The sequence below is a fragment of the Loxodonta africana genome, chromosome 1 (genome assembly GCF_030014295.1).
Source record: "Loxodonta africana isolate mLoxAfr1 chromosome 1, mLoxAfr1.hap2, whole genome shotgun sequence".
Lineage (NCBI taxonomy): Eukaryota > Metazoa > Chordata > Mammalia > Proboscidea > Elephantidae > Loxodonta > Loxodonta africana.
In genome coordinates this window covers 173649461-173676390 of record NC_087342.1, presented here as the reverse complement: position 1 = coordinate 173676390, position 26930 = coordinate 173649461, and the positions used below count along the sequence as shown (strand labels likewise).

Here is a 26930-nt window from a genome sequence, read left to right as displayed (position 1 = left end):
TACAGATTGAATACATATGGTGAAAGAATACAACCCTGACACACACAGTATCCTCTTGTTCTGTTTGAATGACCGCCTCTTGATCTATGTACAGGTTCAGAACGAGCACGATTAAATGTTCTGCAATTCCCATTATTCTCTGTGTCATCCATAATTTGTTATGAGCCACACAGTCAAATGCCTTTCCATAGTCAAGAAAACACAGGTAAACATTTTTCTGGTATTCTCTGCTTTCGGCCAAGATCCAACAGACATTAGCAATGATATCCCTTGTTCCATGTCCTCTTCTAAATCTGACTTGAAGTTCTGGCAGTTCTCTGTTGATGTACTATTGCAAACAGTTTTGAATTATCGTCAGTGTAATTTTACTTCTGTGTGATATTAAAAGTATTGTTTAATAATTTCTACATTCTTTGGAATGGCCACAAACAGGTATCTCTTCCAGTTGGTTGGCCAGGTAGCTGTCTTCCAGTTTTCTTGACATAGATAAATGAGTGCTTCCAGCATTCAATCCCTTTGTTGAAACATCTCTTCTTAGGCTGGGTTCTCTAGAGAACCAAAACCAGGAAAGTGCATAAATATATATACAGAGAGAGTTTTATATTAAGGAAATGGCTCACGAAGTTGTAGAGGCTGGAACTTGAATCAGGATGGAGGCTTCTCCTGACTCATGCAGTGGCAATTCCAAGATGGACAAGTCAGACAGTAGGGGTATACCAGCCAGTGTATACTGCTTCCATTTAAGAATGGAGTATTGCTGTGCACATCCAACTTTATGACTCTGTGAGTCAGACAACACCCAGTTCATGATGGGCAGCTCAGGCTGCATGGTGACATGGTGGCCCATAGTTAAGCATTCAGTCTCTACTAAGGCCCAGTAATAAGCCAAGAGCTGTTTCTCAAAAGGAAAGTAGTTATCTGCAGAGGATGGCAGAACTTTGCTCCAAAATCCAAAAGGTCTCCCAGCAGGGGCCTGCCAAAGAATCCTAACAGCATCTCTATCTGCCACTGACACTTCAGACACCACTGGATCAGCCATATCATTCAGCCCAAGTGGCAGAGCCACTTGCACAGCATCCTAAACCTGTTGCAGAGCCCTTCTGAGTCACTTGATAAATAGTCCTGAGTAGCACACCCAAATGAGGGATACATTGCCTCCAAAATCCAAAGAGGCCCACTAGGCAGTGTGCCTCCTTTTTAGTTGTGGGAGGGGCAAGATGCAATAATTTATCCTTCATTTTAAAAGGAATATCTCAACATGCCCCACACCACTGGACCTCTAGAAATTTCATTGAAGTGGAAGGTGCCTGAATTTTTATCAGATTAATTCCCCTGCCCCCGGCACACAAATGTTTCACCAATAAATCCAGAGTCATTGACATTTCTTCCTTACTAGATAACAATCGGTATAATGCCATCAGTGTAATACACCAGTGTGACATTTTGTAGAAGGGAAAGGCGATCAAGGCCCCTGTAGACTAAATTATGACATAGGGCTGGAGAGTTGGCATAGCTCTGGGGTAGGCAACTGAAGGTGTATTTCTGGCCTTGCCAGGTGAGGGCAAACTGCTTCTGGTGGTCCTTTGAAACAGTGAAGAAAAAGGCATTAGCCAGATGATAGCTGCATACAAGGTTCCAAGAGATATATTAATTTGCTGAAGCAGTGAAACCACAACTGGAACAGCAGCTGCAATTGGTTAAGTTTTCTGTAATCTACTACCATTCTCCAAGATTCGTCTGTTTTTTGCACAGGCCAAATAGATGATTTGAATGGGGATGTGGTGGGGATCACCACCTTTGCATCCTTCAAGTCCTTGATGGTGGCGGTGATCTCTGCAATCCCTCCTGAAATGTGGTATTGCTTTTGGCTTAGTATTTTCCTAGGTAGAAAAGGGCCGTTCTAATGGCTTTTACTTGGCTTTTCCTACCATAGTAGCCCTTACTCCACTTGTCAGGGATCCAGTTTGGCAGTTCCACCAGTTATTGAGTATATATATATATTCCAATTATGCATTCTGTAACTGAGGAAATCACTACAGGATGGGTTTGGGGACCCACTGGACCTACTGTGAGATGGACATGAGCTAAGACTCCATTAATAACCCGACCTCCATATGCCCCCACTCTGACTGGTGGGCCACAGTGATGTTTTGGGTCTCCTGAAATTAGTGTCAGTTCAGAGCCAGTATCCAATAATCCCCAAAAAGTCATTATTTCCTTTTCCCAAATGAACAGTCACTCTCATAAAAAGTCATAGATCCCTTTGGGGAAGGCTGGGAGAAAGATTAATGGTATAAGTTTTTGTCAGTGTATTGGAGTCCTTCCTCAAGAGGACCCAGCCTCCCCTTCATTCAAGGGGTTGTGAGTTTGTAAACTCACTCAAGTCTGGGAATTGATTGAGGAGTTGTGACTCTCTATTATGGTGATTTGAATTAGACTGCTGTTCACTTGACCTAGAATTCTTCCGTTTGTACAGATCAAGTAAATATCGAGTAGCTTTTCTATCTCACTCCTAGGGAGACCATGACTAAGTAGCCAACACCATAAGTCCATACGAGTCAGACTATTCTGATTACTGCTTTGACTCCACTGACCATTACAGTAACCAGGCCCACCTGTCTTTGTCTATTGAGTGCCACCACTTGGCCCCTAATACTACTGGGTGCAATCAGCCCCATTGTAGTTAGGTGTCTTAATTCATTTAGAGCAATTCCCACTTTCAAATCTGATGTACATAAAATGGCAATCACAGCAGTCTTCAAGGATGCTGGGGCTCCCTTCACAAATTTGTTCCTCACCGTTGTGATAAAAGGTGTGTCCCCTGGGCACTGTATGTGTGAGTCTAACCTGATAAATCCACTCTAGCATTCCAATTTCCTGAAGCCTTTGGATACCTTCTTCTACAATATACCAAGGCAGGTCTGGTACTTCAACTTGACTTAGCATAAGCAACTTCAGTGAACCAACCAAATAAACTATTAGATCCTTTCCTAACCTCTCAAGCTGAAACACTGAATGAAGAATCTGTGCTTAGTGGGCCCATATCAATAAACTCAGACTGACCCATCTTTATGTTCCTTGTACCATTATCACACACCTTTAATAGCTGTTCCCACACATATTTCCCAAGTTTCTGTTTGTGAATATTAGAAAACTCAAGCAGTTCTTTTGGAGTGTAGTGTACCTCCACCTGGGTCACACTTTGTGCTTCACCTTTTGGGGCTCGCTGGGATTTAAGTCTAGTTATAGGTCTAGAAGCAAAAATTGGTGGCCGGGATATGTTTTGAGAACATTCAGCATTGTCTTGTAAGGTATTTGCCTCAGGTGATGCCTCAGGCAATGACTCAGACAAAGGCTTTTCAGATATAGCTGGATTAATTTCATCAGATCAGGGTGGAGGGGCTAATGGATTTACTGTGTAGGGTGGTTTAGCAAACAAAGATGGAGTAATCTCTTCAAAGGGAGGTGAGAGGGCTGGTTCTGTTGGCAGGAGTTGATTCAATGGAATTTAGGGGTTCAGTGTTCCCAGCTTCCTGATTATCTGCCCATATGTCCCCATCCCACTTTTCAAGATCCCTTTTCTTCCCAATCAATGCCCTAACTTTAACTTCAGACATCACTCAAGGTTGTGAATTGAGTTGGCATTGCAATTCAGTCACTCTTATCATAAAACTCTGGGTTTGGTTTTTGGCAATGTCAGCTCTGTTACTACAAGAAATGAGGTTGTCTTTCAAGTCACAAGTATAAACTTTGAGGTCATTTATGCAGCACTTGAGCTTTGACTTTGAAGCCCTGAGCTCATCTCTTTCTTTCACTACTTATCTAGTGAAAGTAGGACCAACCAACCAGCTTCCATATACTTTTCATTTTAACAAAATTGTAGAAAGATATCAATCATACAATCACCCAGAGCCTCACCTTTCACCATTACATGATCTGTTGGTGGTGATATTTTATGTATTCATGTTGCCACTTCATGCCATGGATTAGCAGTCCACTTTTTACTACTAGAAGCAGAGTCATCAACATCTTTAAGACTAACCAGATTTGAAAACCAATTTTGAAAATTCACGCTTAAAATTTTGTTTCTCTAGAACCACTCTCAGTACCAGATGCCTCAGGCTGGGTTCCCTAGAGAAGCAAACCAGTAAAGCGTATAAATATATATATAACCAAAAAAAAAAAAAAACCAAACCCATTGCCGTCAAGTTGATGCTGACTCATAGCAACCCTAATATATATGTATATAAAAAAAAATATGTATATGTGTATATTTATTATATATATGTATATATATAATGTATGTGTGTGTATATATATACACACACACGTAGAAAAACATATATACATATATATTATATAAAATAGATTTATATTAAGGAAATGGCACACACAGTTTTAGAGGCTGGAATGTAGATCAGTCTGAAGGCTTCTCCTGGCTCACGTAGCCACGGGCTGGCAAATCCAAGATAGGCAAATCAGACAGCAGGACTGTGGCTCATAGGCTGAGAAGACCAACAAATTCCAAGATCAGCAGGAAGACGGTGGGTAGGCTGTTAGCTCAAGTCCCAAGAACTGGAGATCAGATGAACAGGAGCTACCTGCAGGATTCCGTGGAACCAAAAGCCTGGGAGCATTGCCAGAAAGTCCACTTATAGTCAATGCAGGCTACACTCCCAAGGAACTACATTTCAACTGATTGGCTACTCACAGCAGATCCCATCATGGAGGTAATCACGTTATATCATCATGGAAGTGATCACAAAGTGATCACAACTGCCAAACTACATCATAACTGCCAAACCACTGAGAGTCATGGCCCAGCCAAGTTGACACACAACCTTAACAATCACACTTCTCAGTTAGTATTCTGTCAATTCCTGGAGGCTTGTTTTTTGCCAATGTCATCTGCATACCTTGGACTTCTTCCTTCAAAACCATCGCATGGTCGTATACTACCTTCTGAAATGGTTGCACATTGAGCAATTCCTTTTGGTACAGTGACTCTGTGTATTCCTTCCATCTTCTTTTTGATGCTACCTGCATCATTCAATATTTTACCTATAGAATCCTTCAATATTGCAACTCGAATTTTGAAGATTGAATTTTTTTCTTCAGTTCTTTTAGCTTCAGAAATGCCAAGCAAGTTCTTCTGTTTTGGTTTTCTAGTTCCAGGTCCTCACACATCTCATTTTAATACTTTGTCTTCTTGAGCCACCCTTTGAAATCTTCTGTTCAGCTCTTTTACTTCATCATTTCTTCCATTCACTTTAGGTACTCTAAATTCAAGAGCAAGTTTCAGAGTCTCTTCTTACATCCATTTTGGTCTTTTCTTTCTTTCCTGTCTTTTTAATGACCTTTTGCTTTCTTCATGTATGATGTCATCCCACAACTCACCTGGCCTTCAGTCTTTAGTGTTCAGTGTGCCAAATTTATTCTTGAAGATGGCCTCTAAATTCAGGTGGGATATACTCAGAATTGTACTTTGGCTTTCGTGGACTTATTTTAATTTTCTTCAGCTTCAACTCAAACTTGCATATGAGCATTTGATGGTCTGTTCTGCAGTTGGACCCTGGTCTTGTTCTAATTGATGATGCCAAGCTTCTCCATCATCTCTTTGCACAGATTTTATCAGTTTGATTCCTGTGTATTCCATCTAGTGAGGTCCATGTATAGAGTCACCATTTATGTTGTTGAAAAAAGGCATTTCCAATAAATAGATCATTGGTCTTACAAAATTATATCATGCCATCTCCAGGATCATTTCTGTTACCCCATATCTAATCCATATCAGTTCATCTATACATTTTTCAGTATATATTTCTAAAAGAAAAGGACTCATTTTAAACTTATTACCACATTACCATTATTACACCTAAAAAATTAACGATAATTCCTTGGTATCATCTACTAATAAATTGGTGGTCAGATTTCCCTAATTGCCTCATTTTATTTTTTAAGGTTTTTTTTTTTTTTTAGTTTTTTTGAAGTTGAATCCAACTAGATTTCCCATATTGCAATTGGTTGCTATGTCTCAAGGCTCGTTTAATCTCTGTGTTTCTCCTACCTTTTTCTATTTTCTTATGTTTTCTTTGTTGAAGAAACTGGTTACTCGTTGCATTAGTTTTCTAAGTGCTACTGTAACAAAAATACCACAGGTGAGTGGCTTTAAAGAATAGAAATTTACTTACAGTTCTGGAGGCTAAAAGTCCAAATCAGGGTCTCATCTGATTCCTTCTTTATAGGTAGTCTTGGGCATTCCTTGGCTACTTGACTTGTAGACCACTTTCCCCTGGTATCTGTCTTCCCCTATGTGTGTGTTTGTCTGTGTGTGTATCTGTATCTAATTCAGAAGTAATTAGATTTAGAACCACCCTACTCTGGTATGATCTAATTAACATAACAAAAACTTCTATTTCCAAACAGAATTACATCCACATTTCCAAAAATTACATCCACAGGTATAGGAGTTAGCATTCCAACACATGTTTTGAGGACACGATTCAATCTATAACACTTATTTGTAGAGTTTCCCACACTGGATTTTGTCCATTCCATCCCCCCCCCTCCCGCCCCGGTGTCATTGAACATGTTCCTCTGTTTCCTCTACTATCTGGGGAGAAGTGGTATAAATGATGTCTTGAATCTGAGGGCCATACTCACAGCATGCCCTTGCATGACCATGTTCTAAGCACTTACAACTGGGCTCATTTAAAAGCTGCAGTGGAGCCAGCCAGGGCCTGGAGCACCTTCTGCCGAGTCTTCCCTCACCCCTCCTCTAGCATCCCCAGAGGAGTCTTTTTGGAACCTATCACTCTGCTAAACACAGTTTGAAAGTCTCTGCTCAAATTCTCAGCATGGATTCTCATTCTGATGTTTGGTCTTACCTAGTAGCTGGGTAGACGGTAGAAGAGAAAATGAATGTGGCTTTATGGCTTTCAAAACAGGGCCATAAACCAGCGTTAGGGGTGGTGAGGTAAGGCTGGGTTATTGATGACTCTCAAATCCCTAAAGAGGGATGTATACTGCCAGGGACACTGCAGAGTAGATTATTGCCAAATTCAGTCTAAATTTTTTTCTGTACCAGAGCCCTTTTATACTTGGAGCTGCCATCATTATTTAGAAAGAACCTATCCAATCCGTAATTATAATTCTTCGACCTACAACCTGTTGTGCTGTGTTGGTTTTGAATGGAAATCAGCTTCAGTGAGCTCCATCCTCACCCAAAGGAAAAGGGTAGAGACAATGCCTGGGCATTCTGAGATGGCATCTCTGCTTCCTGATTCTAGATTCCTGACAAACTCATTTTCCCCAGTGAACGATGGACAGCCTGATATTGGGGATGGTCTGCAAGTGATTGGCCACAATGTGTCCACTCATGTAAGGCTGGCCTTAGGTCATATGGGTAGCAGGTCTGGCTGGACACAAAGCTGCCTGCTGTTTCTGGATCTCTCATCACTTCAATCTGAAAGCAGTAGCCAGCCATCTTCAGTTTTATTGAAATAGGGAATACCATCTTTTTTCAAATGTACCAAGAATTGGGGCAAGGTGTAAATATGGTCCTAGACTGGTTGGTTTTCCATTGGCAGTCATCTGAACAGTCTTTCAGTTTTCTATTGGTGGGGTTATGCAGGCTGGGCACTAGCCTATAAAGTGCCTACTCTGCCTATGATAGTATGAGCAGAGCCTCCCGGCAGGGAGTGACAAAAGACCCAATATTCTTCTATCATCAGCATGGGAGGCAAGGGCTTGGTAATGGTTTCAAGGAGAATGGGGGAGGGCTGTCCATATCTATGTTTCCATCCTCACACACGTCTCTGGGATTGGAGAGGTTGATAGTGGGCTCAGCAGCTCTGGCCTGTTTTCAAAATAGTGCCCCCCTGAGATATTCCCAGAATTGGGTCCAGAGTACTAAGTTATTCCACTCTAAATCTTGAATAGAGAGACAGACTTAAGTGAAATAACTGTGTGTTCCACACCTCCTTCCATATATATACCCCTGGGGTCTAGATATGGTGATACTGGCCACTTCTCAATGGGTAAATCCCCCAATTTTTTTGCTCAGAGCATTCAGGGATCTCAAATAGTGGCCTATCAGAAGAGAGCCAGATCCCATGGAAACAACCCACTCTTCTGCTGCATCCATCAGGAATAAGACCAGATATGAAACTCATTCAGATGTACATGTACACATGAGGTTTAGCATCCTTGCAAACAGTTGCAGTTGGAATGCCTGATATGTCTTCAGGCAGTGGCAGTGGTTGTAGCGATGAATGGGATGCTGGCAACTACAGCAGAGTGCCAAGCATATTTCTGTGGCCCATGCTGGGCTGACATTGAGTGGTCTTGCCAGCATAGAAAATGGGAGGGAGGTATTGTATAATTCATTGTTCTTAGAAGAAGAAGGCATGGACCCTAGGGACTGGCTGATCTCTGCTTTTGTTCAATTAGAAAGGGTGAGCTGGGCAAGCGTTGAATTCAATCTAGAGCTAGACCATACAGTCGACTTCACTGCAGTATCCACCATTGCAATGTGTCAGACCAGAGGATTAATGCTAGCCGTCACATACCAGAAGGGGTTGGGTGGGTTACTAGCTGAAGTCTTGTGAGCAAGTTCAAACAAGATTGTTGATCAAGTGGAGCCTGAGCTAACAACAGGAGGGAAGATGCCAAACCAAACTAGGGGAATGCAGAGCCAAAAAAGCAAAAAAGGAACAGCAAGAAGAGGCAAGGAGAGAAAGATCTGACACAGTTCCTAAGACAGTCCCAATGCCTGCAGTGGCTACATTTTTGCAGGAATGTTCTAGGCTCATTTAAAGAGCCTTGAATAGGAGATATTTCTTGTTATTTCAAAAACATCACCAATAGCAAATAAATAAGCTAAATTAGAAACTAAGGAGCACAGCAAGACAGGAGGAAATCATGAATATAGTTCATATAAAACCAAGATAACAAGGTCTCCCTTTCTGCCTTTTGAACTTAAATTACTTAGGATTTCTTCTGTGAATAGTATCCAACACATAGTTAGCAGAAAGTAAAGTGTTTGAAAAAGCGTAGGAGAAATTGGCACAAACCTAAGCATTTAATGAGATTTTGGACTACTATACATCGTTGGTCTACTTTTTTAAAATGAAAGATTGTGATCGGCATGTTCTCAAGTGAGGAATTCATTCATCTATCAACAAATACTTAGTAACTTTCTTTTATTATACTATTCTAGGCATTGCATAGGATAGCAGTTCTGAAACTGTATGGTTTCATGACCACTTTACATTCATAAATATTGCTGAGGATTTGAAAGCCCTTTTGCTTACATGGGTTATATCTATCAATATTTACTGTAATAGAAATTAAGATGAAGAAATTTTTAAAATATTTGTTTAAAAACAACAATAAATTCATTACATGTTAACATAAATAGCTTATTTTTATGAAAAATAATTGTTTTTCAAAACAAAAAATTTAATGAGAAGAGTGACATTGTTTTACATTTTTGCAAATCTCTGTAATGTCTGGCTTAATAGAAGACAGCTGGATTCTCACATCTGCCTCTACTCAATCTGTTGCAATATATGTTTTGGTTGAGGCATACAAAGAAAACCCAGCCTCACCCAGATATGAAGTTAGACAAGAGAGGAAGGAACATTTGTATAGCCTTTAGAGATAATTGTGGATATTCTTGATGCTACACCAAAACTTGACAAGTGGTAGTTTCTTAAAGGTTACTGGAATCTAAAACCTTATCAGTGAATTTTTTGAGCTCTGTGACATTAAAATTCATTGGTCTATCTTGCACTTACAGGTCCCTAGGTAGCACAGATGGTTTGTGCTTAAATGTTAATCTAAAGGTTGGCGGTTCAAACCCACCTAGCAGCACTGCAAAAGAAAGGCCTAGTGATTTGCTTCCATGATTTGCTTACAGCCAAGGAAACCCTATGGGGCAATTCTACTCTGTAACAAATGGACTTACAATGAGTTGGAATCGACTAGACGGAAATGGATTTTTTCAGATTTTCTGTCTTGCACTTGGAATGGGTCTTTAACCATGCATGCTTTTGTAACAGCATGCATTGGCCATTTGGTAAATATTGATTCACTGAGTTATACATATCTTCCAAATGTTGACACAGTTCATTATGTAATACTAAAAAAATCACAGTTCTTAGTATCACCACCAATCTCATCTGAAAATGCCTAGAGTATTGGGAAGCTGTTAAACTCATGACTGTGGATATGTTTTCCAAAATTCTAATCTTCACTTGAATTTTATAATTGGCAATAAATACTGTCAGTTGTCCTAAAAGTGACGGGCTCATTCCATTCACTTTTTATAAAATGTCTGCCAAATATCCAAGACTGAATAACCATAGTTTTTCTGTCAATTGTTCTTCCAAGAAAAAATGTTCTGTTAAGAAGGCAGAAAAAATAGGTTGAAGGACTTTAATTCCAGCTGAAGGAGATGAGACTTTATTCTACTAATATGAGAAAAGTTTCCCGAGCAAGAAAGTGACATAATTAAAGAAATCTATTAAAGAAATTAATGTGAGTGATAAACAGGGTGATTTTCAATGAGAAGATTTAGGTTTCTGGGTGTGAATATAAGCCAATAAAGGTGATAAACCAAAACCATACTGACAATATTTTGTTTCTTAACCTCTGTGGTGGGTACATGGGTATTTTAGTACTTTCTGTAACTTACTTAAACACTATATGTCTACATATAAAACATATAGATAGATTCTACTATTTTATGAAATGATAGTTTTAGAAATAAAAATTATATACCAAGCAATCCCTACAATATACCTTTACCATTAATCATATAAACTTTCCTAACATGAGTTAAAAGAATTACTAGCATGAAATTTCCATCCCTAGGCACCTCATGTGTCTAAATTGCTTTAGAAATTTTAAAGATGTATCCTCCTAGCCCAATGATTTTATTTATTATCAGAAAAACTATATACTTCATGTGGCAGTAGCCTTAATTATTACTTTCAAAACTTTGACAGATGGCTTCATGACTTGCTTTGGTATTCATCAATAACTAGATGGTATTTTATAAAGTAATAAGAATAAATCCATGCTTTTATATTGATAATATTATAAAACTTTTAAAATTATATTTTCCTCTACAGGTTATATTATCACTGAAATGCCATCATTTTCACAGGAAGCCATAACTACTTTAGAGCAATTAGAATTGATTAAAAACCTAAGTTTGAAACCTGATATTATAATCAATATTAAGGTAAGAATATTAGTTGTTTTTCTAGTATAGTAGACCATTCTTCCTTATGGTAGTTAAACTCAAGGAATGTTTTTAAAACTTTTAAATAGTTGTGGAAATAGTCAATCATTTCTGCATCAACCACAGGGCCTGAGTTATACTTTCTCATTCCACTGTGTTTTTGTACCTGCAGCTCCAGTCACATGAAACATCTCCTCACCTCTCCACCAGACTTAATCATAGCCATCCTTGGAAAGTCAGTTCAGGCGTTGTTTTAGTTCCCTAGAGCTGCAATAACAAAGTACCACAAACCTGGTGGCTCAAAGCAAAAGAAATTTATTCTCTCACAGTTCTAGAGGCCAAGAAGTCCAAATTCAGGGTAGTGGCAGGGCCATGATTTCTCTGAAGGCTCTAGGGGAAGATCCTTCCCTGTCACTTCCAACTTCTGGTAGCCCCAGGCATTCCTTGGTGTGTGGCAGCATAACCCCAATCTCTGCCTCTGCCTTCACATGTCCATCCTCCTTCTGGTCTGTGTCTCTTCTCATTTTCTTATAACAACACTAGTCATTAGATTAGACTAGGATTAGTGCCCACCCTACTCCAGTATGACCTCATGTTAACTGAACTAATTACATTTGCAAAGATGCTATTTCCAAATAAGGTCAGTCACATTTACAGGTACGAACTGGGGACTAGGGCTTGAGCATATCTTTTTGGGGGACATAAATCAATCCATAACAGGCATCATATCCTTAGAGTTTTCCCTGACAGCTACCCCTTACACAGCAACACACACAGACACACACACACACGCACACATGGTCCTTTTCCCCCTACACTGTATTTACCATGACAGAGTTAAATACTTCTGATGACCATTCAAGGTACTCTCCTCTCTCTATCACATTACTTACCTCACTATATTGTAATTGTCCATTTTCCTCCTACACTATGTCTTACCTGAAGGCAGGAACTATGTCTTACTCATATAAATAACAATTATCACAATAGTGGAAACCTGGTAAGTTTATCAGTTAAATAAAATGAAAGAATAAACAAATGATTAGGACGTTTGAATGGTAAAGAACGGTACTAGACTGATTAAAAGTCAATCAAACAGGCTGGGTAAGTCACATTTATGAACCTCAATTTCCTCTTTACAAAGATGAGAATTGCTTGCTGCCTCATGAAGTAGTAATAAAATTTAGTGAGGTGATATCTACTTATTTATATGGGAGTGAACAATGAACTTTTGTATCCATATCCTGCCTGGTTCCCGAAAGGGTTTAAGACAGCTCAGAATAAATTGGAATAGTTCTCAGCTCAGATGTTGGGACCCAGTGGTGTTTCCTCGTTAGCTGTGAGAAACAGGTGGAGTTGCAGTGCTGAGGGTGATGTAATCTGCAGTTCTAGCCACAGTTTATGCCAAGGGGCCAGTCAAAATCCCCACACGCTCTTGAGAATGTCACACATGGGAAAATGTGTATTATGGAGGGAAGATCTCAAACACATAACTGGAATGAAATATGAAGTCTAAACCAAGGAAAATATAGATTAAATAGGAAGCTAAGATTTAGTAGCAAGAGAATACTTAGATATACAAGCCATAATGACCCACCAGCTTACTAAATTTGAGTCATAAATTTGGTTCCAAATTTGATAAGCCAAAGTAAATAGGAAAATGTGACCAGTTATAAAATTCACATTGTCCATGAAAAAGCAAGCCCTTCTTCAGGAATAACAAAACTTTCTCTAAAAATGAAAGAAATAGAAATCCTGAGAGTATGGCCCCCAGACATCCTTTTAACTCAGCACTGAAGTCACTCCTGAAGTTCACCCTTTAGCCAAAGATTAGACAGGCCTGTAAAGCAAACAGAAACCCTGGTGGTATAGTGGTTAAGAGCTATGGCTGCTAACCAAAAGTTGAGCAGTTTGAATCCACCGGCTGCTCCTTGGAAACCCTGTGGGACAGTTCTCTGTCCTATAGGGTCACTATGAGTTGGAATTGATGCAATGTTTTTTTTTGTTGTTGTTGTTTATAAAACGAACAATAACACACATAGTTCAACCACGTATACGAGATTAAATGGGCACACCAGCCCAAAATGAAAGACAAGAAGGCAGGAAGGGACAGGAAAACTGGACAAATAGAAATGGAGAACCCGAGGTCAAGAAGGGGAAAGTGTTGACACATGGTGGGGTTGGCAACCAATGTCACAAAATAATTTGTGTATTAATTGTTTAATGAGAAACAAATTTGCTCTGTAAACTTTCACCTAAAGCACAATTTTAAAAATTTGTTTTTAAATGAAAGAACTATACGAATCTTCATATAAGAGACTCTACTTAATACAGTTAACGAAGTTCTTAACCCCACTAATTTTATAAATACGATAGTGAGTGTCCCATAGCAGTTTCTACAGTGTGCTGAGTGTAACCCAAGAGCCTAACACGAGAGCACAACTTGGGGAAGTCAGGGCAACACATTTCTCTGATAAAAAAAAACCCAGTGCCATTGTTTGGCCTTATTTGAGGCTAAAGGCCAGAGTTTCTAGAGCAAAAGCTCTTAGCCAGGGATCCATGAACCCCCTAAGCATTTGGGAACCTCCTGAAATTATTTGCAAAATGTTATATGTATATGTGTAAGCAAAAGCCTATGACTTTCTTTAGACTCTAAAGGAGTCTGTGCTTAAAAAAAAAGTAAGAGCCACTGACAACAGAGCAGTGGTTCTCAAGAGTGCAGTCCCAGAGCCAGAAGCATCAGCAGTATCCAGACACTTGTTAGAAATACAAATTCCTGGACCCATGCAAGGACTAAGAATCTGAAACTCTGGGGATGGCACCCAGCTACCTGTGTGAAAAGCCCTTTAGGTGATTCTGATGCCTGTTAAAGCTTGAGGACCACAGCTCTGGAGGCATGTCCTTCAGACTAACCCTCGTGCTTATCACTTCCTACAAGTGAAACAGAAGACAGCTAAAGGAAATAGTCGCTGGCTAGGACTCAGAATGTGGGTATTCTGGGTTGCAGAGTAAGGGTAAATCCACAAGCTTTAAAAGTTGCCAAGTATGTTTAAAGCCCCCCTTCCTTTTTTTAATGATACTTTATTGTGCTTTTAGCGGAAGTATACACAGCAAATTAGGTACGCATTTAACAATTTCTACACAAGTTGCTCAGTGACATTGGTTACATTTTTCACAATGTGTCAACATTCTCATTATTTCCGTTCTGTTGTTCCATTTCCAATAATCTAGTTTCCTGGCTCCCTTACTTTTTCATCTTCGTTTATAGAGTAATTGTTGATCATTTGGTCTCATATAGATGATTTTTTTTTAAAGGAGTACAGTACTCATGGGCGATATTCTTTATTTTATGAGCCAATCTGTTATTTAGCTAACAGGTGACCTCAAAGGATAGTTTAAAGAGTACCTCCGTCTTGGGGAGTCCTCTAGTCTCAACTAGTACAGCAAATTTGGGCTTTTTAAGAATTTGAGATCTGTTCAACACTTTTCTCCCATTCTATCAGGATCCATCTATTGTGGCCCTGATCAGAAAAGTCAGCCGTGGTAGCTAGGCACCATGTAGTTCTGGTTTCAACATAGATGGGACCATGGTTCACATAGACTATTAGTCCTGTAGGCTAGTTTTTTCTCTGAGTCTTTGGTTTCCTTCTTTTTCTTTTGCTCTGGATGAATAGAAAGCAATAGTTGTATCTTTGGTGGCCATTTGCAGGCTTTTAAGACCCCAGACAGTATTCACTAGACTAGGATGTAGAACATAAACTTTATGAGCTATATTATGCCAGTTGATCAAGTTCTCCCGCAAGATTATGGTCCTAAGCCTTTGAACCAACAAAACCAATCTCATGAAGTATTTGGTTATATCTAAGAAATACCTATAACTGTGTCCCTATGTGTTTTATTATATATGTGAATATATATACATGCTCAAACGTGAATATAATATGCATATAGATACATCTATATATGCAAACATATGCGTACCTATACGCACATAAGGCCAAAGATGAAGAAATTGAAGATTTTTTTTTTTTTAACCAACTTCTGCAGTCCGCAATTGATCGAACAGGCAACCAGTATGCATTGATAATTACTGGTGACTTGAATGCAAAAGTTGGAAACAAAGAAGAAGGATCCATAGTTGGAAAATATGGCCTTGGTGATAGAAACGATGCCAGAGATTGCATGATAGAATTTTGCAAGACCAATGACTTCTTCATTACAAATACCTTTTTTCACCAACATAAACAGGGACTATACATGTGTACCTCGCCGGATGGAATACGCAGGAATCAAATCGACTACATCTGTGGAAAGAGATGATGGAAAAGCTCAGTACCATCAGTCTTAACAAGGCCAGGGGCCAACTTTGGAACAGACCATCAATTGCTCATATGCAAGTTCAAGCTGAAACTGAAGAAAATTAGAACAAGTCCACAAGAGCCAAGGTATGACCTTGAGCATACCCCACCTGAATTTAGAGACCATCTCAAGAATGGATTTGACGCGTTGAACACTAATGACCGAAGACCAGATGAGTTGTGGAATGGCATCAAGGATGTCATACATGAAGAAAGCAAGAGGTCATTAAAACAATAGGAAAGAAAGAAAAAACAAAATGGATAGCAGAAGAGACTTGCTCTTGAACATCTAGTAGCTAAAGCAAAAGGAAAAATTGATGAAGTCAAAGAGCTAAACAGAAGATTTCAAAGAGTGGCTCAAGAAGACAAAGTATTATAATGACATGTGCAAAGACCCAGAGATAGAAAACCAAAAGGGAAGAACACACTTGACATTTCTCAAGCTAAAAGAACTGAAGAAAAAATTCAGGCTTCAAGTAGCAATATTGAAGAACTCTACAGAGAAAATATTAAACAATGCAGGAATCATCAAAAGAAAATGGAAGGAATACACAGAGTCACTATACCAAGAAGAATTGGTCGACACTGAACTATTTCAGGAGGTAGCATATGATCAGGAACTGATGGCACTGAAGGAAGAAGTCCAAGCTGCACTGAGGGCATTGGCGAAAAACAAGGCTTCAAGAATTGATGGGATACCAATTGAGATTTTTCAACAAATGGATGCAGCACTGGAAGTGCTCATTTGTCTATGCCAAGAAATTTGGAAGACAGCTACCTGGCCAACCAACTAGAAGAGATCCATGTTATGCCTGTTCCCAAGAAAGGTGATCCAACTGAATGTGGAAATTATCTAACAGTATTAATATCACACGCAAATAAAATTTTGCTGAAGACCATTCAAAAATGGCTGCAGTAGTATATTGACAGGGAACTGCCAGAAATTTAAGCTGGATTCAGAAGTGGACATGGAACCAGGGACATCATTGCTGATGTCACATGGATCTTGGCTGAAAGCAGAGAATACCAGAAAGATGTTTACCTGTGTTTTATTGCTTATGCAGAGACATTTGATCATAACAAATTATGGATAACATTATGAAGTGTGAGAATTCCAGAACACTTAATTGTGCTCATGAGGAACCTGTACATAGATCAAGAGGCAGTCATTCGAACAGAACAATGGGATACTGCATGGTTTGATGTCAGGAAAGGTGTGCGTCAGGGTTGTATCATTTCACCATACCTATTCAATCTGTATGCTGAGCAAATAATCCAAGAAGCTGGACTATATGAAGAACAGGGCATCGATATCAGAGGAAGACTCATTAACAACTTGTGTTATGCAGAGGACACAACCTTCCTTGCTGAAAGTGAAGAGGACTTGAAGCACTTACTGATGAAGATCAAAGACCACAGCCTTCATTCAGTATGAATTACACCTCAACATAAAGAAAACAAAAATCTTCACAAATGGACCAAAAAGCATGATAAATGGAGAAAAGACTGAATGAAGGATTTCATTTTAGTTGGATCCACAATCAGCACTCAAGGAAGCAGTAGTCAAGAAATCAAAAGATGCATTGCATTGGGCAAATCTGCTGCAAAAGCTCTTTAAAGTGTTGAAATGCAAAGGCTAAAGTGCACCTGACCCAGGCCATGGTGTTTTTGGTCACCTTATATGCATGTGAAAGCTGGTCAATGAATAAGGAAGACTGAAGAAGAACTGACGCCTTTGAACTGTGGTGTTGGCAAAGAATATTGAATATACCATGGACTGCCACAAGAAAAAACAAATCTGTCTTGGAAGAAGTACAATCAGAATGCTCCTTAGAAGCAAGGATGGCGAGACTACATCTCACGTACTTTGAACATGTTATCATGAGGGATCAGTCCCTGGTGAAGGACATCACGCTTGGTAAAGTAGAGGGTCAGGGAAAAAGAGGAAGACCCTCAACAAGATGGACTGACACAGTGGCTGCAATAATGGGCTTAAGCATAGCAACGATTGTGAGGATGGCGCAGGACCGGGCAGTGTTTCACTCTGTTGTGCATAGGTTGGCTATGAGTCAGAATCAACTCCACCTGGCACCTAACAACAACACATATGTAGTACATACATACATGTGTTACCACACGTACATTTTTTGGTTGTTGCTGTGAAACCCTTTTTGTGTGTGTGTGAAAATTAGGAAGCCTAAATCTGAAAATGAACAAGGAAGGTTTCAAAGTTCCTTGCTTCTTTTGTTTCTCAAAGTGTGGTGTGTGAGCAGTTGGCATTAGAATCACAGAGGGTGCTTGTTAAAGGGTCTAGGCCTCAGCCCATGTGTATTAAATCACAACAGGGAACATGAATCTCTATTTAGCAAGCTTTCTACATCAGTCATATACAGTTACTCCCTAATGTTTGAGAGCCATCGCTGGAGAATACCCCCCAGATTTTTTTATCCTGAAAAATATTCACAGCAGGATTTATCAGCCCCAAACGACTTAGTTAGTTAGGTGTTGTCAGGTCGATTTTGACCCATAGCAATCTCATGTTACGGGATAGAACTGCCCCATGGGGTTTTCTAGACTATAATTGTTACAGGAGCAGACAGACTATCAGGTCTTTCTCTGGTACAAATGGCCAACCTTTTGATTCCACCAGCCGAGCGCTTAACCATTGAGCCACCAGGACTCCCTCCCCAAACCATACTTACAGTTAACAGTGCACCCACAGAGCACGGAATAGGATCAGAAAACCTGTTTCCACATTGCCATTCCCCCATATGAGACCAGCCTTTTAACCTGCCAGAGCTGTACTTCCCTGACCTGTAAAATGACTTAAATCATCATATTAGATTACTTATCAGGGTTATTATGAGAATTAAGTAAATTGCACATGTGAAAGCACTTTGAAAACAGGAATATTGCTCTACAGACTTTGGTTTTGACTTTTTCACTACCAAGACTCAGTTTTCTCATTTATGCAATAAAGGGATTAGAATACATTATCTTTCAGGTCCCGTTCATGACGGGTATTTTATGAAGTACTTCACTCATAAAACTGCAAATGGTATTCAATATAATATTTATATAATATTTATTTATATGTTGGAAATATGTGGATATTCCCTCATTTTTCTCCATTCTCAGCCTTTTAAACTAATCTGACAGAAGCCTGTGTACCTTTCCAGACTAAACTAAACTGGTTTTCTCTTCTATTTTTCTCTTTCCCTAACCCTCTTTTCATCAAAAAAACTACTGATGTTTTCTCACAAATATTAATTTCAGACAAAGAAAAGTGTTGGTGTAGCATAAAAATTGTGTCTTGTGCCTCTCTTGGCATGTACTGAAAATTGATTCAAAATCACAATCCTGTATTTACTCAGGGTTTTAAGAAATTTTTTTGGTTTATGTATTGCATAATATATAAATAGGAAATAAAAGTGTATTGAAAATGTTGTAAGTGATTTAATAATGTTGTTCCTAGTGCCCTGACTTTGATTTATGCCAAAGAATTTCTGGGCAAAGACAGCACAGTAGTACGGGGTACATATACCCAAGAGATCAGTGGGATCCTGAAGTCATTGAGAGCCGCAGAAAAAAGAAGAAAGATGCCCAAAAAGAGGGAAAAGGAGAAGAGGAAGGGGAAGAGGAAGAAGAGCAAGAAGAAGAAGAGGTAATATTCCAGTCAGTATACTAACCAAAAAACAAACTCACTGCAGTCAAGTGACTCATAGAGACCTAGGACAGAGTAGAACTGCCTCCATTGGGTTTCCAAGGCTGTAAATCTTTACAGAAGCAAACTGCCACATCTTTCTCCCACAGAGTGACTGCTGGTTCCAACTGCTGACCTTTTGGTTAGCAGCTGAGTGCCTAACCACTGGACCACCAAGGGTCCTTATCAGTATACATTTTTTTTTTTTTGCTCTAATTAAATGAGAGCATGGATAATGGAAAATAGCAGAGACCAAAGAAAATTACATTTCCTTTATATTTTTATTGAGCCTGGAGTAAATAAGCAAAAAATATTTCATGTTTTCAAGAAATATTAGATCATAATCTAGAGAACATCAAGTTTAACCTTGTCAGTGTAGCTACATCCTGACAGCTAATCTGCTTCAGTTCATAGCAACATAGAGCTATTGGTTACTCACCATGTAACAAGCACTCTGCGAGTTAGACTGAGGAGTTAGAGCAATGAAAGGCAAAGCTAACATGGAGCTCTCTCCCTCACTTCCTTCTGGGTTCTACACAAATGTCACTTCTTCAGAGAAGCCTTTCATGGCCATCTGATATAAATAGCACCTTCTCCTACCACTCTCCACCCCCTCTACCCTGATTTAATTTTCTCCCTAGCACATATGACCACCTGACATATATTTAGTTGTTTACTTGTTTATGCTCTGTCTTCCCTAACTGGGATATTGTATCTCAAGCTCCTAGGACAGTGCCTGGAGCATAGTAGGCACTCAAATAATTAACTGAATGAATGAACGAACTGCGAGTTCAGCATTTGGAGAAAACCTAATTTCTTTATTTTGTCTCTAAAATCTGACCTTCTTCCCTATCCTTTCTTACCTACTAAGGAGCAGAAAAAAATTAGTAAGGGTCCCAGCTAATTTAAGGCTTTACTCCATCTGATAAATGCCCGTTAGGAATGTTTAATCTCTCTTAAATAAAATCTTCAGTCTCTAAGCTTCCTCCTTACTCTGTTTCTCACCCCAAAATGGCATTCAGGTATAAGGGCACATGGATATGGCTTGCAAATTAATAATAATTGACCTGAAGATATTTAAAATGTTTCCTTTTCCATTTAGGCATTTATTGCCGAAATGCAGATGGTAGCTGAAATTCTTCAACATCTAGTTCAGAGGCCTGAGGATTATTTGGAAAATATTGAAGACATCAGTAAACTTTATAAGGAAACAATTCTTCATCCTATAGAAGTAAGAACAAGATATGTTTCTGAAAATGAGCATATTGATATTTGTGTTATCACTGGTTAAATACCTTTCTCATTTCTTTATCTCCATATATTATTTGTCTGGTTCTCCTCTGAGCTAGGTTGAAAGCTGTTAGAATAAGGCTTTCATCTCAAAGCCTATTTCACAGAGCAATATGTATTTTACTCTTACAGAGCAGTTATGTTGTTGAAAGGTGATAAATGAACTGCATTTTCCAAAAATCACTAGGGAAGTTTATTTATGGTTGGTAAGCTCATATTAAAAGACTATTTTGTAAAAGCATTTTCAATCCCTAATTTATGGGTTTATCAAAACAAATGTACACTTAAGGTGTACCTATTGTTCTAAAACTAATTGTTAATTTAATTAAGTGGAAATATAAAGGAGAGTTATCTTCAGATTGGTTTCTATGATTATCCTATTCAAAGTTGATTATATGTAAACATAAGACCAGTATATAATAGTAATGTTTTAATTAAAATAATTAGCATTTAAGATAGTATGATTACTACAATTATGTGAAAACTATATTTTATGCTGTCGAAAATCCGGAGAAGAATGTGCCAATTATAGTCAGTTGTGTTGGAGATTTATTCTGCAAAAAAAAAATGGCAATCTGGCCAGACAAATATATATAAAGACAAATAAAAAACAGTCAAGTTCCTCCTCCAATCTGAAAGGAAAACTAAATATTTGTTTTTGCTCTTGTAACAGTGTTTATATTTTTTAAGAGAAACGAGTGAATAATTTTCAATCTCATTATCTATCCCCCCAAATTAAATTATTTTCTTATGTATGACTTTTATATTCTCCTCTCCTCTTTCTATCAAACCAAAAAAAACCAAACCTGTTGCCTTCGAGTCGATTCTGACTCATAGTGACACCGTAAGATTTCCATAGGGTTTCCAAGGAGCAGCTGGTGGATTCAAACTGCCGACCTTTTGGTTAACAGCCAAGCTCTTAATCATCACAGGCCTTAAAACACAGCTTCTTAAAAGTAAAGTACATATCTACCCAAAACATCCTTTTTTCCTTCAACAAAAGTGTCCTCAGTACTTACTCTTTAAGTGGCTGGGTATGAAGTAAAGCATAATTAGAATCAGAGTCAGAAAATTGGATTCATGGTGGGAAAAGGCAAAGGTAGTCTCTAAAAAGACAGGGACCAGGTCCTACATCTTAGCATCACTGCAGCACCCACAGTGTCTGGGAGGTAGTAAATGCTCAACAAAGTGCCACTGAACAACCAAAGAGATCACAAAGGAAAAAGAGTGATAGCTTCTGTTTCATTAAATGTAAAACTTCTAAAAAACTTTTTTTAAAAGGCTCACTCAAATTAAAAGACAAGAAACTGGAAAAATTTCCACATTAAACTTGATAAGATTTACAACTTCGATATATTAAAACCCACTGCCATTGAGTTGATTCCGACTCATAGCAACCCTATAGGACAGAGTAGAACTACCCCACAGAGTTTCCAAGGAGTGCCTGATGGATTCAAACTGCCAACCTCTTGGTTAGTAGCCGTAGCACTTAGCCACTATGCCACCAGGGTTCCTGACATATTAAAAGATCACAAAAATGACTTTTTTAAAAACCCATAACTCCATACCCTCTGTAGATAAATTGGCAACAAATATGAACAGACAGTTCACAAAAATGAAAGACAAAAAAGTTAATGAACCTGTGGAAAAATGTTCAACTTCACTAATGATGAAGAAATGCTAATTTAAATAATGAAATACCATTTCCACTGTCAAATTTTAGAAAGATGAACAGATAATAAGAATTCCTAATGCTATCAAGTATTGATAAAGCAGACATTCTCATACCCCGTTGTTAGGAATATAAATTAGTACGGTCTTTTTAAGAAGCCATGGTGGCACAGTAGTTAAGTACTCGGCTGATAATCAAAAGGTTGTCAGTTTGAACTCACCAGCCATTCCAAGAGAAAAAGATGTGACAGTCTGCTTCCGTAAAGATTACAGCCTTGGAAACCCTATGGGGCAGTTCTCCTTTGTACTGTAGAGTCACTATGAGTCGAAATGACTCCTTGGCAACACCTATGGCTTTTTTTGGATAGCTTTTCCACAAAAAGTCCAGAAGTAGAAAACTTCTAGGCCCTGCAGCAAAGCATAGATAAAATTGATTGCCCTAGTACTGAGAAAGCAAGAATTTCAAAGTCAAGAACTTGGACTTTAAGGCTAAGTGCCACTTGCTAAATGGAAAAACAATTGCCTTCTGTGGTTGTTCCAGGGTAATGATGATGTGCACTGGGATGGTGGAGGGGTGGGCATGAAATCTGACCATGAAATCTGACCTGGCTGATATGTCACCTCATTTGGGTGGCCAAGATTACCAAAAGTTTAAATAAAAGAAATGCTTGGAGAAAAAACTAACAAAGCATTGTTACCTATCTAAATGTCAAACTGGTGGTGTAGTGGTTAAGTGCTATGGCTGCTAACCAAAAGGTCAACAGTTCGAATCCACCAGGCACTCCTTGGAAACTCTACAGGGCAGTTCTACTCTGTCCTATAGGGTCACTATGAGTTGGAATCGACTTGATGGCAATGGGTTTTTTTTTTTTTTAATGTCAAACAGCAGAGAAACTTTAAATAAATTGTGCTATAGCCACAGTATGTAATTTTGTAAAACCATCAAAATGTTGTAATGACAGCTTGTAAAAGTAAAGAGAAAGGTTAATTATGTTTAGTAAAAAAGTAAGCTCTAAAGTTGTATATATTTTATGATCTCAAACATGCAAAAAAAATTGTTTCACAGAATAAAAGAAGGAGGGAAACTAGTAGTAGTTACATTTGGGTGGCTAGATTAGAGGCATACTTTGCTCCTATTTTTCTGTTTTCTATAATAAAAATGTGTTTTATAATAAAAATATACTTTATTGTTTAATGATGCTAGTATCTAGATGAAGAAAGTATGTGTGACTTAAATTTCAATCAGACTCTTCTCTGGTTTCAGAACCAGAATACCAAAGCTTCAATATATATAGATAAATAAACTCCCCCAAACATTTTCTATTAGAAAGGACATTGAGACTTCAGCGTAGAGAAAAAATGAGAAAATAGAAGGGGAATAAAATTGATGGTAGAAAGACTAGTTCTGGCTTTTGAAATAGATCACTGAAAATTATGTACATTATTCCATACATAAAGCAAAGGATTTAACTTTAAAGATTTCTTCATCGTATGTGAAGATCTTATATTCAGTTTTCCCTATGGTTCTGAGTTATTACGATTGCTATTATCTGCAGGAAATAATGGCTGAGCACAATTCCCAGTATCTCATCGAGCTAGATGGAAATAAGCCACCAGAGGAGCTTTTCCTGGTGAGTATTATTATTATCAGGAAGAATCTCCCACAATTTGGAAAATTAAAAAAAACTCAACTATATTCTTCTTATTCTAATAAACATCCAGAATATATTTACATTTACATAACTTATTTTTGAAAAATTCATTTTGACACTTAAAATTTTGATGTTATATTTATTTATCTGTCTATATTTAACTCAAGTTGTAAGGAGGGATCAGTCCCTGGGGAAGGACATCATGCTTGGCAGAGCACAGGGTCAGCGGAAAAGAGGAAGACTCTCAACGAGGTGGATTGACACAGTGGCTGCAACAGTGAGCTCAAGCATAACAATGATTGTAAGGATGGCGCAGGACCGGGCAGTGTTTCGTTCTGTTGTGCACAGGGTTGCTATGAGTCGGAGCCAACTCAATGGCACCTAAGAACAACAACAATATTTAACTCAAAACTACTTTTGAATTTGAAATCTGCGTATGGCAAAAAGTGCCTCAAAGAAGAGTAAAAGCAAACAACAGCCAATAAACACATGAAAAGATTCTCATCATCATTAGTCATTATTGTTATTAGTTGCTGTCAATTCTACTCTGACTCTGGTGACCTCATGTGTGCAGAGTAGAACTGCGCCATAGGGTTTTCCAAGTCTGTGACCTTACAGAAGTAATCAGCAGGCCTGCCTTCAGAGGTGCCTCTGGGTGGGTTTGAACTGCCAACCCTTCTTCTAGCAGTCCAGGGCTTAACCATTTGTACCACCCAGGGACTCACTAGTCATCAGGAAAATGCAAATCATACCCATAATGAGATTCCACTTCCTTAGAAGTTTTGAAGGTGGTGAAACTTTGGCTCCTTTACTTTGGACCTGTCGTCAGGAAAGACCAATCACTAGAAAAGAGCATCTTGTTTGGTAATGTAGAGGATCAGCGGGGAGGGGGAACAAAAAGGAAACCATCAGTGAGATGAATTGACACAATCTGAAAAACAATGAACTCATGCATACCAACAATTGTGAAGATGGCAAAGCTCCAAGCAGTGTTTTGTTCTGTTTGTACATAATGTCCCCACTAGTGGGAGCCAACTTTATGGCAACTAACAACAACAGAATGACTAAAAACAAAAAAACAGATAGTTACAAGTGTTGATGAGGAATGTAAAAGTGGTGAAGCCACTTTGGAGATCAGTTTAGCAATTCCTCAAAGGTTACACGTTGAGTTACCACATGACTTAGCAATTCCACTCCAAGGTATATACCCAAGAAATAAAAGCATACATCCATACGAAAATGTGTACATGAATGTTCATAGCAGCATTATTCACAGTAGCCAAAAAGTGGAAACAACCTACATGTCCATCAAGTGATGAATGGATACATGAAATATTCCATATGAAATGTTGTTTGGCAATAAAAAGAAAGGAAATATTGACAACACACGCTGTAACTTGGATGAACCTTGAACCCATTATGGTAAGCCAAAGAAGCCAGCCACAGAAGACCACATAGTATATGATTGCGTTTATATGAAATGTCCAAAATAGGCAAATCTATAGAGATGGAAAATAGATAGTGGTTGCCTGGGGTTGGAGGGTGGTCAGAGTGAGGGTGGGGAGTAACTACTAATAGAAACAGGGTTACTTTTTACGGTGAGAAAAATGTTCTAAAACTAATTATGATAATGCTTGCACAACTCTATACTAAACACCATTGACTTGTACATTTTAAATGGATGAATTATATGGTATGTGGATTATAGCTGTTTTTTAAAAGAATATATGCATATTAGAAAAATACAATATCGTTTTCACTATTAAAAAAAGCAAATGACAATGTGGGGGAAATATTTTCCATACTTATTATAAATGAAAGTTGACTATCCTCAATTACTAAAAAAGGGGGGAAAAACTCCTGTGATATTTCAATAGGAAAGGGCAAGTGACTCAGTAGAAAAAATAGGCAAAGGACACAAAGGCAATTTACAAAGAAATGTCCAACAAATATTTTTCCCTAAGATAGCTATAATCTAATTATTAGTCTAAGAAATACAAAGTTAAATAATGAAATACCATTTTCTTGGCAGATTTAACAAATATATCCAATACCTGGGATTTGGGGAGGGTTTGGGAAAATGGGTGATCTTATGCCCTGTCAGTAGGAACATACAGTGGCACGATCATCCTGAAAAATAATATGGCATATATATATCCAAAGGTTTTTTTTTAACTGTCGATAGTCTTTTTAAGGAGCCCTGGTTTTTCAGTGGTTAAAGCACCTGGCTGCTAACAGAAAGGTTGGTAGTTAGAACCCTCCAGCCACTCCGAGGGAGAAAGATGTGGCAGTCCGCTTCCACAAAGATTTACCGCCTTGGAAACCCTATGGGGCAGTTGTACTCTGTCCTATAGGATCGCTATGAGTTGGAATCAATTTGACACCAATGAGTGTATACTCTATGTCCAAAGAACTCCAGATTCTAAATTTATTCTGAGGAAATAGAGAGATATGAAGATTTGCATTCAAGATATTTATGATCAGAAATAAAAAAAATTTAGAAAGGGGTTTTTTTGTCATGTGTGAATTCTAAAAATTAATATATGATTTTTGGCTAAAGTGCAATACTGATTCTTCCCTTTATAGTAACAACGCTAAATACATCATTTAAATATATTTCATGTGATAACTTCTCATTTCAAATGTAAGGAAGTACAGATGCAGGATTTTTTTTTCCCCAAAATGAAAATATCTTCATTTTTTCTCATTTTAAAAGTTGTTTAAAAATAAACGGAAAATACACTGGCTCTGATTTTTGCAATAGATCAGGTGAGAGATGGTGGCCTAACTTAGGGTAGTGACCATGGGGAATGGACAGGAGAGGACAGATGGCAAATATTTAATAAGTGGATATGACAGGACTTGTGAGTGAATTGATGTAGGAGTTAAGGGAGAGATAAAAGTCAAAGATAATGCCCAAATTGATGATCTAGTTTATGGCATCATGGTAATATCGCTGGTGGTGGACCCAAGAGGGCAAAAGTTCCAAGAGACCTGGTCAAACT

General features: G+C 38.4%; 2 protein-coding genes across 2 annotated transcripts in view; one reads left to right on the top strand and one right to left on the bottom strand.

The window, feature by feature from the left end:
* FIG4 (FIG4 phosphoinositide 5-phosphatase) overlaps positions 1–22713 on the bottom strand; it is a 195033-nt gene extending 172320 nt beyond the window's left edge. The window contains exon 1 of the mRNA XM_064289672.1: positions 22704–22713. The gene's annotated coding sequence lies outside the window, so the exon portion shown is untranslated. The remainder of the gene's footprint in view (positions 1–22703) is intronic.
* The window catches only part of AK9 (adenylate kinase 9), a 171428-nt gene that overhangs the window by 27110 nt on the left and 117388 nt on the right, over positions 1–26930 (top strand). The window contains exons 6-9 of the mRNA XM_064294766.1: positions 11139–11251; positions 19085–19273; positions 20415–20543; positions 23830–23904. Of these exons, the coding sequence (XP_064150836.1) occupies positions 11139–11251; positions 19085–19273; positions 20415–20543; positions 23830–23904 (506 nt within the window). The remainder of the gene's footprint in view (positions 1–11138; positions 11252–19084; positions 19274–20414; positions 20544–23829; positions 23905–26930) is intronic.